The sequence below is a fragment of the Chelonoidis abingdonii genome, chromosome 6 (genome assembly GCF_003597395.2).
Source record: "Chelonoidis abingdonii isolate Lonesome George chromosome 6, CheloAbing_2.0, whole genome shotgun sequence".
Classification (NCBI taxonomy): Eukaryota; Metazoa; Chordata; order Testudines; family Testudinidae; genus Chelonoidis; species Chelonoidis abingdonii.
The window spans coordinates 135,778,067-135,795,620 of NC_133774.1; the positions used below are offsets into that span (position 1 = coordinate 135,778,067).

Genomic DNA, 17,554 nt, shown 5'->3' on the forward strand with positions numbered 1-17,554 from the left:
GACAGCCATTCTTTACCCTCCTGGCTAATAGCCATTTATGACGTTGGGCCACCAGATCTCCCTTTTAAACATTGTATAGCCCAGCCTTCACACTCTCAGGTAAGGAGTTCCACAGTTGACTGTGCTGTGTTGAAGAAAACTTCCCTTTATTGTTTTAACCTGCTACCTATTAATTTCATTTGGACCCCTAGTCTTGTATATGGATGATAAGAAATACTTTTCCTTATCCACTTTCTCCCATCACTCATGATTTATATAACTATCATACCCCACCCCCAGTCTCCTCTTTTCCAAGCTGAAGAGTTAGCCCTCTAATCTTCTCATATGGCGACTCTCCAAACCCTAATCATTTAGCTGCTCTTTTCTGAACCTTTCTAGTGCTTAGAATATCTTTTTTGAGGTGAGAGACACATCTGTAACAGTTATCAAGATGTGGGCGTACCATGATTTATATAAGGAATAATAATTCTCAGTCTTATTCTCTATCCCCTTTTTAAATGACTCCTAACCCTGTTCTTTTTTGACGCCGCTCTGCGCACTGCGTGACTCTTCAGAGAACTATCCACGATGACCCAAGATTTTTTCCTGACTGCAATAGCTAACTAGCCTCATCAATATTGTATATATTGGGTATTTTTCCAATGTGCATTACTACATTTATCCACATTAAATTTCATTTGCCATTTTTGTGCCAATCATTAGTTTTGTGAGATCTTTTGCAGTTCTTCACAATCTGCTTTGTCTTATACTATTGATAGTTTAGTATCATCTGCAACTTGGCACCTCATGTTCACTCTTCTCCAGATCATTTATGAATAAAATGAATAGGATTAGTCCTAGGACTGACCTGGGAACACCACTAGTTACCCCTCTCCATTCTGAGAATTTACCATTAATTTCTACCCTTTGTACCTGTTCTTTAACCAGTCTCAATGCCATGAAGGACTTCCTTTTATATCCATGAAACCTTAATTTACGTAGAGCCTTTGTGAGGGACGTTGTCAAGGCTTTTGGAAATCTAAGTAACTAGTCCACTGGATCCCCATGTCCTAATGTTTGTTGACCCTTTCAAATGACTCTATGAACTGTAAACACGATTTGCCCCTTATCAGAAACATCGTGGACTATTGCTCAAGTTTATGTTTTATCTATGTGTAGGACAATTTTATTCTTAACTAGTTGTTTGACTAATCTGACTGGTACGAACGTTAGACCTTACCGGTTGTAAATTGCTGGGAAACTCTAGGAGCTTTTTTAAAATATTGGCATTACATTAGCTAATTCCAAGTCAGTTGATACTGAAGTGATTACCTAGCCTCTGTTCATCAGAGGATGGAGATGGATGGCAGGAGAGAGATCACTTGATCATTGCCTGTTAGCTTCACTCCCTCTGGGGCACCTGGCATTGGCCACTGTTGATAGACAGATACTGGGCTAGACGGACCTTGGTCTGACCCGGTACAGCCGTTCTTATGTTCTCCTCTTCTCTGTGCTGCTGCTTTAGAATCTTTCTACTCGTCTGCAATAGACAATTTTTAGCTCTCCCATTTCCCCCACTGACCACAGCCAGAATTCACTATTCCTCATGTCTTTTTATGGAATGCTTCATTATGGGAAGATTTTACCCCTGTCCTGGCTCTTTCCAGAGACATATTCTTGTCTTAGCCTAAATAACACAGCAGTTACTTTGTTCATGCTCTCTCACACTTTTTAAAAATTAGTTATTTCAGACTATTTTGTGCACAGTACTTGTATTTAGCATTGCTCCTTAGTTGTAGGTAAAAAGAACAGGAGTACTTGTGGCACCTTAGAAACGAATACATTGATTTGGGCATAAGCTTTTGTGGGCTAAAACCCACTTCATCAGATGCATGGAGTGGAAAATACAGTAGGAAGATGTGTATATAAACAGAGAACATGAAAAAATGGGTGTTGCCATACCAACTCTAACGAGACTAATTGATTAAGGTGGACTATTATCAGCAGGAGGGAAAAAAAACTTTTGTTAGTTGCAGGTGCTACTGTCATGCTATTGTGATTATTGTCATTTCCCTATGGGAAAGCACTTCACTTTGTAAAAGTTTCTCAGATGTAAAGTGACTTGTGCTTTAAATTCATTCCAATTCCCCTCCGAGAAAACAGTCATGTCAAGCTGTTACTTCATCCATGGTGCTGCAGGAAATATTGTCAGTACTGGATCAGAGCCTTGGCATAATGCTGGTGCTACTGGAGGTGCTGTCGTTTCAGATCAATCTGAATCCAAAGTCATGATCATTAGTGGTCATTAAAAATCCCAGGGCACTGTTCACAGAAAAGGTATTAACCCCAGTGTCCTGGTCGCATTTCATCTTGGGTAATTGTATTCTGCGCCTCTGTTGTAAACCTTTGTCCACCGTTTCAGTCAGATACACGAGTTCTTCACTTCCCATCCTAAGCTGTTATGTACTATTGCTGTGAGCTGTTTAATAGCTGGCGCATTTCACCTAAGGCTTAGCTGAATTTGACTGCTGGGTGAAATGTTCCCTTTATAGTTTGGGAAGCACTTAGCAACCCTTTGTAATGAAAATTAATCTGTTATTAATGAGTGAAAATATGCTCACCCGTACAGCAGACATGTATAGTTAAAGGACCCATCTCTCCATGCACTAAACTGAATGAATCGTTCCCAAAGGATTCTGGCATATTAATATTATACCACATAAGATTAGTAACCCCTGCAACGATGACTGTACAATCTTAGGAGTTAATAGTGGTGCCTGTATTATTATCATTAATAAAGTTTAAAACCTGCACGTAGGGGAAAAACAAGGGAGATTCCTCAGCTGACGAGGGTTGCAAGGTGAAGCATGGAGAAAAAAACATTAGTGAAATAATTAGAGGAGTGTCTAATTGTATTTCAAGGGAATGGGTATTAACTTGACAGAGTGGTGGTAAAAATGGCATCTGGCAAATTTTACTCATCAGTCATTACGCTGCAAATAGAGATGTGGGTTTTTTTTAATAGACATGAATATTAATTAATATTTATTTTGTTTCTTTTAAGGTGAGTCGTAATTTTGAGCTGGTTGGGCGGGTTAACTTGGATCAGCTGGAACAAATGAAAGGGAAAACCGAGAGCTCCAGCAGCGATGAGGAGGAAAAGGAAGAGGAGATGAGCCCCAAGACTGAAGAGAGAGGTCAATGTTGCTTCCTTTTCTCCCAGGTTGGGCATAGGAATGTCTCTGACAGCCCCATAGAACAAGAGGAGCCATTGACTCAACAACAGATTTTTCAGGAACCATGGACAGGATGCATGTCAAGAAAAAGCAGATCACCTCTAGGCAACTGCGGTCTTTTGTACCTGTCCGTACATTGTTTTGTAGCATTGTAGTCCAGAGGGCTATCAAATCTGTTTGTCGGTAACCCATACGCAACCTTGCTGTTCTGGGTTAATCCTGTGTAATATCAGAGTTAGTGGAGAAATGTGTTTTGGGCCATCGTGGTTCTGTTGTCTTGCTCTTCCTTAGCTTTTCGTCCTCCCCCTCCTTTATGCGTGACTCCCCTCTTTAGGTTCAGGCTGGCTGGCAGCTGTGAAGCAAGAATAACAAAGTGCTCCATCTTGGAAGCACATTACCTGTTAAGCCACATACTTAAGGATGCGTCTAACCTTTAGGATGTGAGTACTCCCGTTAGTTGCAATCAGACAATTCACTTGCTTAAAGCTGGGCACTTGGTTAAGTGCGTGGCTGAATCATCTGTCAATTTCAGATTACAAGGACTGCGCAGTTAGAGCTAGGCAACCTGAAACTGAGATTTTTCATATTTTCTGCCAGTGAAATTGACAAAACCTTTCCCAGAAGGGATGCCAAGGCTGTACACACTCAGCCTCTTCTCTCTCTGCCCCAGCTTCGGGGCTGGAGTCGCTGAGTACCCCAACTCCCTGCTTCTCTAGCTCCAAGGGCTGGAGGAGAAGACAAATGTCCCAGGTCTCTGCCTCTTGGACAAGCAAGTTAGAAGGCTCTTATCAGTTCCACAAATAAAATTCGCAAGAGCCTTCTTAGCAGGCAGGCAGAAAAATCCATATCAGTTCTCCCAAAACGGAATTGTTCTCAATCCTTCCTCTGAAAATTCTCACTGTTTTGATGCTTCGTCCTGGTTTGGGACAACTATTTTTTTCAAAAATGTGAAATTTTTCTTGGGAAGTGATTTTCTGGCCAGCTCTTCTGTGCAATCCTAGTGTGTTTTACTCAGTAGCACACTCTGTTCATAAAGCGCTTATCAGAAGGAGAATGGCATTATTCTTCTCTGCAGCTGCTGATCCTGGTAATATAACTAACATTAGTAGGGGAGGGAATACGAAAGAGAAATCTTCTATCCATAATACTGGGCTTTTTCCTTTAATATTGCTAAGTTGATTTAGTGCTTATGTAATTTCCAGACCGATAGCCCCAGGAACTGAAGTACTCTGTATTCTCAGAACCTACCCTATATTGCGAACTTCTATCAACCAGACATAGTACGGTGGCCACCACTAGCCAGGGTTCATTTTGAACTAATGACTCTCAAAGGTGAATCCCATTACCAGTTTCCTGTGCCGTCCAGCTCCCATGTCCCATCATGCTGCTGACTGGCAGGTTACCAGTTTCTCTACACATCCAGCTAAAGGAATGCTGTAAACTTTTTTTTGTGAACTTAAAAAGAATTCAAAATTGCATTCAAAAATGATTTCAGAAGGGAAAATACCCATCTCTTTGAAGTTTTTTAAATGTATTGCTGTTGTCTCATAGGCAGTGTATAAAACAGAATTTGGGTTTAGGTTATGTCTTTCATTCTACTGAAATCTCAACATGTTAGCTATTTCAGTGTCATGGCACAATCAGTAGTTAGGACATTGCTTCTTAACAGTTTCTTGTGCTCAGCTATAACTCATCCAGAGCTTTTTTTCAGTGGGGGCAGAGCCATCCCTAGGGGACAGTGTATCAGGCAACTGCTCTGGGCCCCACGCTTGAGGGGGGCCCATGAGCTAGCACAATTAGCTGGCCCCTCATGGGCAGCAGGTGAACCACTGGTCAGGGGAGACTACCCCAGCCCCGCCCCTTCCACCCGAGGGAGAGCAAGCGCGTGGTGCTGCCGCAGCCTCCTCATCCCCAAGAAGGCAGTCGACGTGGCCCAGCGGCGATGCCGAAGTGGGGCCCTGGGGGGGCAGAGTATGGGCGGGCCATGCCAGCTGTTTGTGGAGGCACCGCCTCCCCTACCCACTTCCAGTGCGGTTGGTCCCAGAAGTGACATTACTTCAGGCCTGGACCCCGCATCCCCCCTAGGGATGGCCCTGAATGAGGGGGAGGAGTGTTGGATAAGAAACTACATAGCTCTTATCGAACAAAATTTCGGTGAGATCTTTGTTGGTGGCCCTAGAGAAATTAAAAAATCAGCAGAAGGGATGTCTTTTTCACAAATACTCAGAAGTATGGCATCTGTAAAGGTGCAGCATCCCAGGTAAAAGTATAAGTTAGTGTCAATATAATTAGTCCTGTCAGTTCAACAGTGGGTTTTGAACCTAGGAGCTGCAGTGCTGGAAGTATCAGCCTATACTGCTTTAGCTAGAGGACCATAACTTGCAGCTGCAGCAGACCTATTAACTTCTTATGTAGACCAGCACAGTAAAAAAATTATTTTAACTTGGTTTCAGGATACTTATATCTCTGGATGTTTTTTGTTATGCAAATACAAGATTTGAACTTTCTGGATTGGGGTTTTAATCATCAGGGACAGTAGAGATATCTACATTTCTCAAAGACAGTGGTTATAACATGGAGAGTATTTCACCATTTCACATATATTTTTTCACTTGCAGCTGGGTCTCTGCATCTGTGAGTGGCTAAAAATAATCCATGTTTGATCAAACAGTGGATCCAAAAATCATACTTTTTTGAGGATTTTATTTACCTACCATTCTCCGCTCATTCCTCTTTAGGAAATGACCTCTCTTCTCTTCCTTTTAGCTAGTATCAGCTGCAGTAGTATCCATGTAATACCTGACATGGTACATACATCAGCTGTTAGAGACACTGTGGGTAAAATTTTCAAAAGTGCCTTTGTCCCATTTTCAAAATAACATTAGGCACTTTAAAAGTCCAAGTTCCATTGATTTTCAATGAAACTTTTAGTCTCCTATGTCACTAGGGCATTTTTGAAATTTTTACTCTACATCTTGTGCCAGGGACTGGACTTTAGATAAGAGGCCTCTTTCAACTATAAGTACCATGGATGAAATTTTGCTCCCTGTTATGTTCAAAACACACACAGAAAGAAGTTAGAAAAAAACATAAGTGTTCTTGCTGGAAGTTTTTAGTATAACACTACTTTTATTTCTTAGAATTCAGGACAGTTGCACACAAGAACTCAAAAACAGAGAGAGAGAAAACAGGCTGCTCCCTAAAATAAAGAGGTACAACTCTCCCCATCTTAGGCTAGCTCTACACTGGGGAGGAGTCGACCTAAAATACGCAACTTCAGTCACGCCAATAGTGTAGCTGAAGTCGGCGTATATTAGGTCAATATACCTGGCAGCGAGGATGGTGGCGAGTCGACCGCTTCCGCCTCTTGCTGTGGTGGAGTTCCAGAGTCGATGGCAGAGCGATTGGGGATCGATTTTATCGCGTCTACACTAGACACGATAAATCGATCCCCAATAGATTGATCACTACCGGCCAATCCCATTACTGTAGCCTGGCTGTTTGTAGACTGACTGCTGTTAGGCCCAAATCTCATGCTTCCCTATAAAGCCCCACTAGCCTGCAAGCAGGACCAGGAAAATCCGCTAAAATTTGAAGTGACAGCCTGTTGTTTTACCCAAGTTTTCAATACACCACAGCCCCACTCAGGTCAGTGACTCGCGATGGGCTAGGTAGTGACTTGGCCTACAAGTCAGCACAGGGGAGTAAGAATCTCTGTCACATCCTTATGTGGGCTACTGGAACCACAGAATCCACGCAGGCAGGAGTAAGCAAAGCTGTGCAACCACATATTGCTCCCTGGAGAAGATGGGTGAAGGGTGGCAAGGAATGGATGGAGCCCAGGTACAACATCTCAGCACAGATAAGCTATTGTGTGCGGGGCGGGGGAGAAGAATAACTTGGCGTAGGAAAGCAGAAAATTAACCCCTCCCCCTCGGAGCAATGGGGGGGGAGGGAGGAGGCCTGATGTTCCTTTCCTGGGATGCTTCTGGGACAGAGCAGTGACGTGCCACCCCTTGCTAGAAGCAGTGTTCTAGACGCACAGTCTGCCTCTGTGAACTTCTGTCCTTTAATCTTAGAACTCAGATCATGAAATGATTCATGCAGTAGCAAACAAGCAATGTATTCCCACAAAATAACACGCCGTCAAAGGCAGTCAGGTGTCTCGTGTGTACAAAGCATTATTTTTCCTTTGGGACCATGGCATATACCCAGTTTGGTAGATCTGAGGTGACCGTGCTGCTTTCAGCTTGATTTGTAATTCAGGGAGCCATCCACATTCAGAGACCTTAAAGCCAAACTGACCAGAAAGTCATGGGGAGTGGGGAGAGGAGAACATGATCTGTTCGGAAAGGCTGGAGGAGTTTCTAGGCTAACGCTCATTAACGTTAATGGAAATTACAAGTCTAAATCCCCCTCATGCATTTGAACAAAATGCATTTGTCTGCACCTCCTCTGCATAGACCCAGAATAAATTTCCCGTTGGCTACTGTACTCTAAGTGCATTCTTGCGCAGAAGAGCAGCTATTGCCTCCAAAACTTCTTACCCTCAGTAGGTGGTAGACTAATCCTGGTGCAGAGATGAGGTTTGATAGTGGTTCTTATAAATTTGCACCACACACATAAGTGTGTATGACCAAGCTTAGGGGCCAGAGCTTCAGCTGGTGTAAACTGGCCTGGTACCATTGACTCCATGCTGATTCACATCAGCTGAGGATCTGGCCATAAGGAACTTAGTCATATAATGAAGTGCTGCATCCTGTGAAATCTGAAACCAGTTCTCCTTCAAGGGGAAAAGGATAAAAGCTGTGTAAAGGAACATTCCCTCTACAATGTAAACAACTAATGAAGGTTACAAACTCGTTGCAACACACATCTGTACAAAACATGCACACAGAGAATAGGAGTGAGTGTGTGGGTAGTTTTGAGTCATAGCTTGAATTTAAATGGACTAAATTTTAAAGTGAAGAAACCAGACAAGCAGAGATCAAAACGGAACGAAGCAAAATCCCTTTTCTTTCATTATGTAGTTGGGGAGGAGTCAGAAAGGCATTCTGTTGATTTCTTGCTCAAGATAATCCCTGCTAAGGAATTAATGCTCTGAACAGATGGTGCTGTCTCATTTCCAGTGAAAAGAATGAACTGAGATAGTCCATGCAATTATTTTTAATGGCTTGTGTGGCGATCTTAATTTGTGAGTGAAGGTTTCATCTTTTGTTAAAGACGGCTCCATTCATGAAGGGCTTGGTTTCAGAACTGTTGAGTATCTGCAGCCTCCCTGACTTCAGGTGAAGTTGTAGGTGCTTGGCCCTTCTGCAGATCAGGGCAGTGGCATTTTGTGTAAAAGACTAGGATGGGAGGAAACACCTATCCAGTTAACAGGTTTCAGGGGTAGTCGTGTTAGTCTGTATCAGCAAAAAAACTGAGGAGTCCTTGTGGCATCTTAGAGACTAACAAATTTATTTGGGCATAAGCTCTCGTGAGCTAGAATTGTGTCAGGTACTGCTTTACACATGAGATATACGTGGGCATGAGGGACTCGTACATGGGGATCAGATGCCTACTATAATGAGACTGCATAGCCCAAAATTTGCTTTGGTTACTGAAAATGTATTTAGACCTGTATTTATTTTCTTTCTTACAAGCTATTTCTACATTAAGCTTCCCTCTTAACATTGATTTTGAACTCTGAGGGTGGTACACATGTTCTCTAGCCACTGAAATGTGGAGAAAGGGGATGTACTTGTGAGTGGCAAACTTCATCACATCAGTTTGCAGAGGTGTTTTAAAGATGGGGAGCAGGAATCTTGAGCTGCAAAGTGTGTGCTGAGAGTTTGATCCAGATTTTTGGAAAGGATTCCCCTCCACACACACACCCCCTTTCAGAAGGATAGTGGAGGAGACCGCATTAGCGTATCGTAATTGTCCGTTCTGGCCATAACATTGCTGACTCTGAATGACATTTCTTTTACTCTTTCCCAGATTCCATGATGTTCTCTGACAGTGGCGCTCCTGAGAAGCGTTTTCCATGTGAGTTTTGTGGGAGGTCATTTACAGAGGGCTCTGAGTGGGAACGGCACGTGCTGAGACATGGCATGTAAGTTTGTTTACAGACTACTTTTCAGCACAGCTGAAGGCAACAGTAGATTTTTGTTGCTCCCCACCCCAAGCCTAGTAAAGGCAAACACAGAGAGGTGAACAGATAATTCTAACAAGTCATCATAGGAGTCACTGTGTGAAATTTTCTGGTCTGTGATATATGGAGGTCAAACTAGACGATCATAATGGTCTTTTCTGGGCTTAACATTTATGTATCTAGTGAACACATAATTCCAAGGTGGCTGTGGTACTCAAAATGGGTCAGAACCAAACCTCAGTCTAACTCTCTTGATTGGGGGCTTGGAGTGGCTGGATTCAAACCCCAGAAGTGAGTGTGTTTCCTTGTGACTCCAGGCCTGGATCAGATTCCAGACTGGAAGGAACCTCTGTTCGTGATGTGGCCCAAGATGGCAGAAGTCTCTCAAGCACAGCGCATCTTCAGAAACTTACATCCATTTGTTTCAGAATTGTATGTGAACAGCTCCAGGAATACAGAGCCATCTAATCCAAACTTGAATCATGGGACCAGATTGGCCTTAAACCAGACCTCAGAATCCAATGCTAAAAGTCAGCCTGATCTGAACACCACTTCATTGACCTAATGAAGCTGGATACTACTGTTGCCATTTTCAAGCTCATAGGCCAGCATTGTGTGTGTGTACCAGGGTATCTGGGGGTGCTGGAAGGGATACTTGGGGTGTGTGTACTAGTAGGTATTTGGGGGGTGCTCGCAGGGATACTCACAGGAGGTGAGAGGCAGTGTCGATCCCTGTCATGGAGGCAGGGTGGCTGGTGCAAACCCAGGATGCAGTGACAGCCATCAGTCAGCGCCTCCTTGAGGGACACCTTGCCCCAGGGCTGAGGGCCTGGGGTGGATGAGGTCCAGCAACTGTGGCTGCAGGGAAATGGACCAGTTGGGGCTATTTCTGAGCTGCAGTGACTGCTCTGCAAAAATCCTTTTGCCTGTTATTTGAAAAATCTGCCTAGACGTATGATAACCCTACTTTTGGGGATAACAAACACTTCAGTTTTCTTACCCTTTATCTTGTCTATTTAGATAGTCAGAGACTCTGCCCTAAAGTGCTTACACTGTTTTACAGCACCTAGGGCAGTGGGGCATTATAATCGTAATGATGAGTGTACCGAGTTTAAAGACTGCAGCTCATAAGGCTCTTCAATGGTTGAAAAGCCATTAGCCTTTTTAGATGGTTCACTCTTCAGGGAAGGACTGTCTTCACACTCACATACCTAGCACACTTTGGGACCAATTCTAATACAAATAATGAGTACAAGGGAAAAGGGGAAGGGAGATGACCTTTCAGTGACCTCTAATGAAAAGGTCAAACATCAAATTTGGGATTTGTAAAAGCAGCAGAGAATCCTGTGGCACCTTATAGACTAACAGACGTTTTGGAGCATGAGCTTTCGTGGGTGAATACCCACTTCGTCAGATGCACCAATTTGGGATTGTTCGTGTCCCTTATGTTCAGCAGCCCATAATGAATAAGTACCAAATGTTAAACTCCGTGAATACACAGAAATTTGCGTTTCGTTCTGTCACTCGTCCTGTTGCAAGCGTACGTATCACATTAGATGCTGGAGGTTTGACTAGTTGTATTCTCTCTGAATGTCGTTAGAGGAGAAGTGAGTTGTTTTTCCCTGCTGCAGTAAGTAAAGGAGGGCTTTGTTTTCTGGGGGTCTGATCGTAAATTTCTCCACTTTCTGTTGCTCGAATTTCCAGGGCTCTGAATGAAAGTAAGCGAGGGATCAGTGAGGATGAGCAGCCGAAGGAGAACACGGAGGAAAATGTTAAGGTATCCTCAGCAGAAGAAAAGGAAAGCAGTGAGGAAATGGTGGACTTCTCCTACAAGAATGAAACTGCAGTCCTTGGTGTGGCTGCCGATAAATCTCTCCAAGAGAACACAGAGGCCAAAAACGAATAAGCATTTGGTGTGATTTTAATTAACGTACTTGAACAGTGATGAAAGGGGTGGGGGGTGGGCTGAAGGAAGAAACAAAGCTGCTTTTAGGACTGAATGATCTATTTTCAAAGCACTGGTACCTGTGTGAGTGTGTGTATATTAAAGTTATTTAAATGATGGAATAAGTGGCTCCATTACATCACTGCATCTTTTCTTCTGGATTTTGACAATGGGAAGTTACATTCATCTTGGACTAACGAAGCAACTTCCCAGGTTCCTACATTACACAATGTGCTTTGCAATGGAGACTTGGATTTTGAGAACAGAAGCATCGTGAGCATCGAAGAAGGGGGGACAACTTTTTGACGCACAAATTTCAGTGCGTTTTTCTAGTTTTAATACATTACACTTTTCCAGACTGAATGCAACTGCTTTAGAAAAGAAAAGAAAGGATTAAAAAAAAAAACTGCTTTGCATAAAACAGTCACCTGTTTCTTAGTACCTCAAAATTAACCAAGGGAAATCTCTGCATTTGTCAGTACTACCTGTTGTCGTTGTGGTTAAATGTAGAGACTGATGGCTGAGATAGTGAATGGAGGAAGAAAAAAAAGAAGTTTTAAAGAAAGGAAAACAAATTGTGCTTAAAATCCCAGTGTGGGTTTTATTTCTTAAAATACTGTGATTTTTTAATTATTTTAGTAAAAAATACAAAAAAAAAAGAGAGAGAGACTTTAATTCCTAGATAACTGTTTGTGAATTGTCATCCTTTATTCCAGGTAAGCTGTTTGTTAGTATTCAACTATAATTTTAGGGTTTGATAGATTCATGTGACTGATTGTGCGGTTTTGTTTGCCACATGTTTGTTTTCTATCTGCCTGAGGTGTTACAAATACAGCACAATTCAGTTTCTCATGTAAAATTATTTCTTTTTCAATGGGGGGGAGGGGGAAAGGAGACTTGTTCTTGCGAACAAATTTTTTTTTAAACGTATGGAAATAACAAAGAAGTTTAACTTTTTTTAAAAATTGAAACTAAAGAACCAAACTTACGGCACAGCTATGCAGCTTGCGGACCAGCCACTTAGGTCCTCATAACCGTTCTGTTGCTTGTCAAATTAACATTGATCAGTCTCATACCAGTAACTTTTCATTAAGATTGGCTGCCTTTTTGTTTGTGGTGTGTGGTTTTTTGTTTTTGTGCGGTGGGGAGGTGGGAGGGGTCTCTGATAACACATGTTTTTGCAAGGGGAGGTGAAATAGTTACATACTACATGGAGCTTGAATCTAACTCGAGTCAAAATGGGAGTTGCTATTTTTCCCTCCTTCTTAGCATGAGGGGAGCATCATAGAATAAATAGGAATCTACATCCACGGGGAAGAATCCTGCACTCTTTTTTCCCCGTTGGTGAAACACCCACTGAAGTCTATGGGAGTTTAGCCTGAGTAAGGAGTGCAGAATCCAGGCCCATGGTATGTTCTGACCGTGAACAAAAAAGAGTTTCTTTCCAAAAAGTAGAAAGTACTTGACTGAAACCTAGTTTTAGAAATGCATGTGTCTCTTTGTTTGTTTTTTTGTTTTTGGTGGGATGTATTGGGAGGGGAAAAGACAGGAAGCTGGTTAGAAGACGGCATCCCACAGAGCTTCACATAAAATTGATGGCAAAAATGTTGCATTTGTGGAATAAGCGCTACTTGAAAAGCATGGTGGTTTTGCTTTTAAGGATTCATCTTCTGGGGGTTTCTTTGGAGGTGGGAGGGAGCATCATGTGGAAAACACAGCAGAGGGACAAATATAAATACACATGTTGTGTCTGTATTTGTTTTTTAATTGGCCTCATTTCAAATGTATTTAAACAGTTCCATACCTGGATTGGGTGTTTGTAATGGTTACCAAAAACAAAAAAGAAAAAAAAATGAAATAAATGATTGTGACATGCCTTTATCACTACTTTATTTTTCAAATAACATGTAAATATTGTAATCCATTGGATTTTGTTTTACTAACCTGTTAATAAAAATATGGGACCATTATCCTTTTAACAAGCCTAGAATGTCATATATTTCTTTCTCTTCTCCCCTCCCCTCCCCCCCCCCCAATGTATACCTGATCTATTGTGGACACCACATCTTAGATGCATTATTATGAATTCTGTTAACTGTAATGATGACATAGAGTTGAAAATAACATTTTTTTTCATTGTTTAATTTATACAGAGGACTTTTTCAGAGTTTGACAGACGGAAATAAATAGCAAAATGCTAACCCATCGCCTCCAGCACTCAGTATTTCCTGATTTTAAATTACTGCTTACTGATGGGGGAGGCGGAGGATTGTTGCACTGATGGGTTTGGGGGTTTTTTGGTTTTTTTTTAAGGCAATGAAAATGAATAAAGACTTCTTAAAAGTGTGTGTGTGTATAGTTCTATCGTAAGTACTTTTAATGGCCCCCATTACTGTAGTATTTGTCCTTTCCACATCTGAGGATCTCTCTGATGCTTATTGATTTTGCACTTTACCTTGGGCAAATATGATTTCAGCAAACTGTGGCTGGCATTTTTACTCTTGTATTGCTGCTGAGAATCTAGAAAGGACTTTGTGTTTGTGACTGACAATCGATCTGGAATCTTTTTCTCGGCAACCACAGATATTTCAATGCATTGGAAATACATGGCAAGCGTTCATTTTTGGGGCTGATCCTGCTCCTCCTATAATGCCAGAAGTTCCTTTGATTCATTGGGAGCAGAATTGGGCTGATTGCCTGGGTGCTAAATAGCACCAAAACTCTGATGGTCAAATCTCATTATATGTACCCTTCTCTTTAGGCATTTATACCACCAAGATCAAAATAATTTGGGGGCTGAAATACATATTCCCTTGAACTACAGAAAACAAATCAGTATATCTAAGGGTTTCTGTTACTGTCTTTCTAGTTGCTTTTTGGAAACCTCTCATCATTTTATTTATATATATTATTGATTTACAACATTCTGTAAACTCTTATCTGTTCCATCCCAGAGCTGACCTGGTTGTTTAATACTAGCAGCAGTTACATTGCTCAGGTAGTGAGAGGCTGTGGGACAAATTCTAGTCTTGTGTTACACTGGTGTAAAGCTCCCAGTAAGTTACAATAGTGAATTCCATTGACTTCAGTGGCATGACCCCCGATTCATACTGCTGGAAATGAGAGAAAAATCTGACCCCTGGAGCTTCTGCTCTGAGTTCTGCATTTGTACTGGGGAGCTGTGTGTCTCCGAGTTCAACTGGTTCAAGTGCCTGCATTGAATTAAATACAGGTTAGGAAACTAAGTACAGACAGAACATTCAAGGTCCATCTTTCTTAACTTGGGGGCAATTCAGTGGTTTTCTGGAGAGCAGTCAGTCCTCTGAGAACTCATGTGTTTTGTGCTGGTCTTCTGTTTGCTCATGCTGTGTTCTCAAGGACTGGTTCCCTTTCTGCCTTCTCAGGAGATATCTGCAAGCATTTGTGCCTTTATGTCAACTTACTGTCAATTGACTGCTTTGATTTTGTTCTTTTTGTGCTAACAATTACAATCCGCATCCCCTCCATGTGCTGCTTTCACTGGTCTTGCACCGTTGTAAATCCTAGTGAGTTACTTGTACGCCAGTGTGAAGGGAGATGGTCACCTGGCCCAATACATTTAAGCTCCCTCACTCACTGTCTCATTCGTGCAACCTTATCTAAGGAAAGCCAGAGCCACAGGAGCACGTCATTCAGCCTGGGCATGGAAAATTGAACGTCTGGATCCCACAACTGGTAGGAATACTACGTGGTCATTTGGGGAAATTTAAATACAAACTGAACTCTATTGGCCCAGCCACAGAAATACTTTTACTGAACACTTGTGGGCTGATGCCATTTCATTTTCTGATGAGAAAGAGGAAGAGCTATTCTCTCTGCCAGTTGTGTGCATCAGGCTAACTGAAAGTGGCTGAGGGAGGGCATGTCAGAATAATGAACTTCAAAAGGTTCAGCTAAGGCCTGTTGTGTCAAGGGAAAGTCCCTGGCCCAATGAGAGACAAAGCATTAATAAAATCCTGGTTCTCTGCAAACTCATTAGTTTTTGTGTCATGTTATTGCTGGCCACGCCCATTGTAACAAGCGTCATTACAAGTTGGGTGTTCGTTAGCTTGCATGGTGCTCTGGTCAACAGGCCACAATGCTCTAGGGCAGATACTCAGAGCTAGGCGCTTGAGCTACAAGTGGCTAGTGTGTCTCCTGCGGCTCTTCGCAGCACACGATATTAAAACACTGAGTGATTTAGTTATTAACCAGTCTAAGCTATTAATCATCAGGATGCTTTTACTATGTTATTAACCATTTGTAGTTGATAAAGTAATAATACTTGGTCAGTCATTTTGCTGTGAGAATTTTATTTCCCCGTCATACTGTTTAAATGTGGATATATAGTACTGTAATAAATGAAACAATGAATTCACAGGACTGGCTCCTCTGGGGAATGTTGATCACTAATTTGGCTCCTGAACCACTGAGCTCTGAGTGTCACTGCTCTTAAGGTTGATCTTTTGATGCCTTTTCACCTTTCTCTTCCCAAACTACACTCATTCAAGCAGGCAGATCTTCTGAAAAGTGGAAGTGAGATTTAGCAGAATAATCCAAGGTAGCTGTCCTGGGAGGAAGGGAAGGAAGTACACTTATTTGAATTAACCTGGGTTTTGGATTTAGATGGTGGTTCAGGACACATCTCACTCTTGATTAGTTTGCGCTTCTGAGATGGAGATATGAGATTGTTACTTTCCTTGTGGAAACTAAGCATAAGAGACTGAAATACAAAAATCAGAATCTGGAGCGGCTCAAGCAGAGTGTGAATTACTGTGAGGCCATACCAGCTAATTCATAGATTTATAAGGGACCATTAGATCATCTAGCCTGACATCCTGTATATTACAGACTATCACCCAGTTACCCTTGTATTAAGTCCAATGCTTCTTTGAAGCATGCCTCCATTCAGATGTATTCTTGCCAACACAGAATGCACATCAAACCTGATGGCGTTCTCTTCGTATAATCTGAACACATTTTAAACATAAACATTTTCTCTGCAGGTTTATTTGCTTCATTAGCAGATGGGTAACAGTGAATATTTTTAAATCTGCAAATTAGCTTCAGTGAGAATGAATTTGTTGTGACAGGATTGTAGAGGATAGTGAACTGAATCACTTGATTTCATCTTGGACAAAACATCTTGATTAGCTTTGTCGTGAATCACACAGTCTTCCCTTCCCTCCCCCACCCCATATATGTTTCAACAACTTGCCTCAAATCAATTGAAATTTGAAGTTTTGTCAGCGTTGTTTTGCTTTTGCTTAGCTGGTGTTCGCATTTGTTATAGATGGAGGAATCCAGGCCCAAGTTATGTAAAATTTGGATAAAAAAATAACAGGATGCAAGAGAGTTTTTCATAGCATCATTGATTATGACATTTATTTTTCATTTTAGAACTCTTTTGCTTCTGAAGTACATGGGAATTGCCAGGCTGGATCAGACTCATAGTCCATCTAGCCCAGGTATCATTTTGTCCCAAGAGGGGCAAGCACCAGTTGCAAGATGTAAGAAACCCTGCAGTGGGCATATGTGGGATAACCTGTCCCCCATGAAAGTATCATCCTATTCCATAATAGTTTGACTGAAGCCCTGGAGCATGAGGTTTCAGATTCCTTCCTTACTGTTAACTACTCGGAATATTCTTGCCGATTCAAATCTCCCCAAATTCTTGGCCTCAATGATAAAACTTGACAGAAAAAAATCATTCTCTTCTTTTTTTGCCTTTTAGAAATATTTTGCTATTTTGTTCCCCTAAAAGGAAAAATCCTCCTATAACTTAGTTGCATTGTGTCTTTCCTATAGTGTTCATAAAATATAAGTGCTGTGATAGAGATCTTCTGAGCTCACTCCTCTGCAGCGCCTTCTTGTGGCCCATCTGGGAAATTATCTCTTCCACTTTCTCTGATGCCCCTCCCTGTGATTTCTTAGTCCATCGTTCCATTCACTCATTCACTGTGGCCTTTCATGTGTCTGGATCTGCCGTGCTTTCCTCTTTATGGCTCAGACCTCCGGCTAAGTCATATTAAAGTTCGATGATACCCCAGAAGGTAGAAGTCTGTTTCTAGACTGCTTCCAGCTGTCCCCAATTGGGCTCTCCCTAGTGTATCATTCCAGCAGTGGTTGGTAGGGGAACCTGGGCCCATCCTCTACACTGGGTTCCAAGCCAAGGACCCTCAACCCAACAGCTCTGGGCTTTTACTCCCCCAGTCCTCACTGCTCCTTCCCTGGATTGCT

At 42.0% G+C, this 17,554-nt stretch overlaps 1 protein-coding gene across 11 annotated transcripts in view; it reads left to right on the forward strand.

Annotated features, from left to right (window-relative positions):
- ZNF462 (zinc finger protein 462) overlaps nt 1-13,642 on the forward strand; it is a 113,507-nt gene extending 99,865 nt beyond the window's left edge. For 10 of the 11 annotated variants that reach the window (XM_075067441.1, XM_032784022.2, XM_075067440.1 and 7 more), the window contains 3 exons: nt 3,044-3,176; nt 9,198-9,312; nt 11,056-13,642. In XM_075067441.1, the coding sequence (XP_074923542.1) occupies nt 3,044-3,176; nt 9,198-9,312; nt 11,056-11,257 (450 nt within the window). In that variant the 3' untranslated portion in view covers nt 11,258-13,642. Of the gene's footprint in view, nt 1-3,043; nt 3,203-9,197; nt 9,313-11,055 lie in introns of those variants that run through there. The other variant, XM_032784029.2, reaches the window with a different exon arrangement.
- The last annotated feature ends 3,912 nt before the right edge of the window (nt 13,643-17,554 follow it).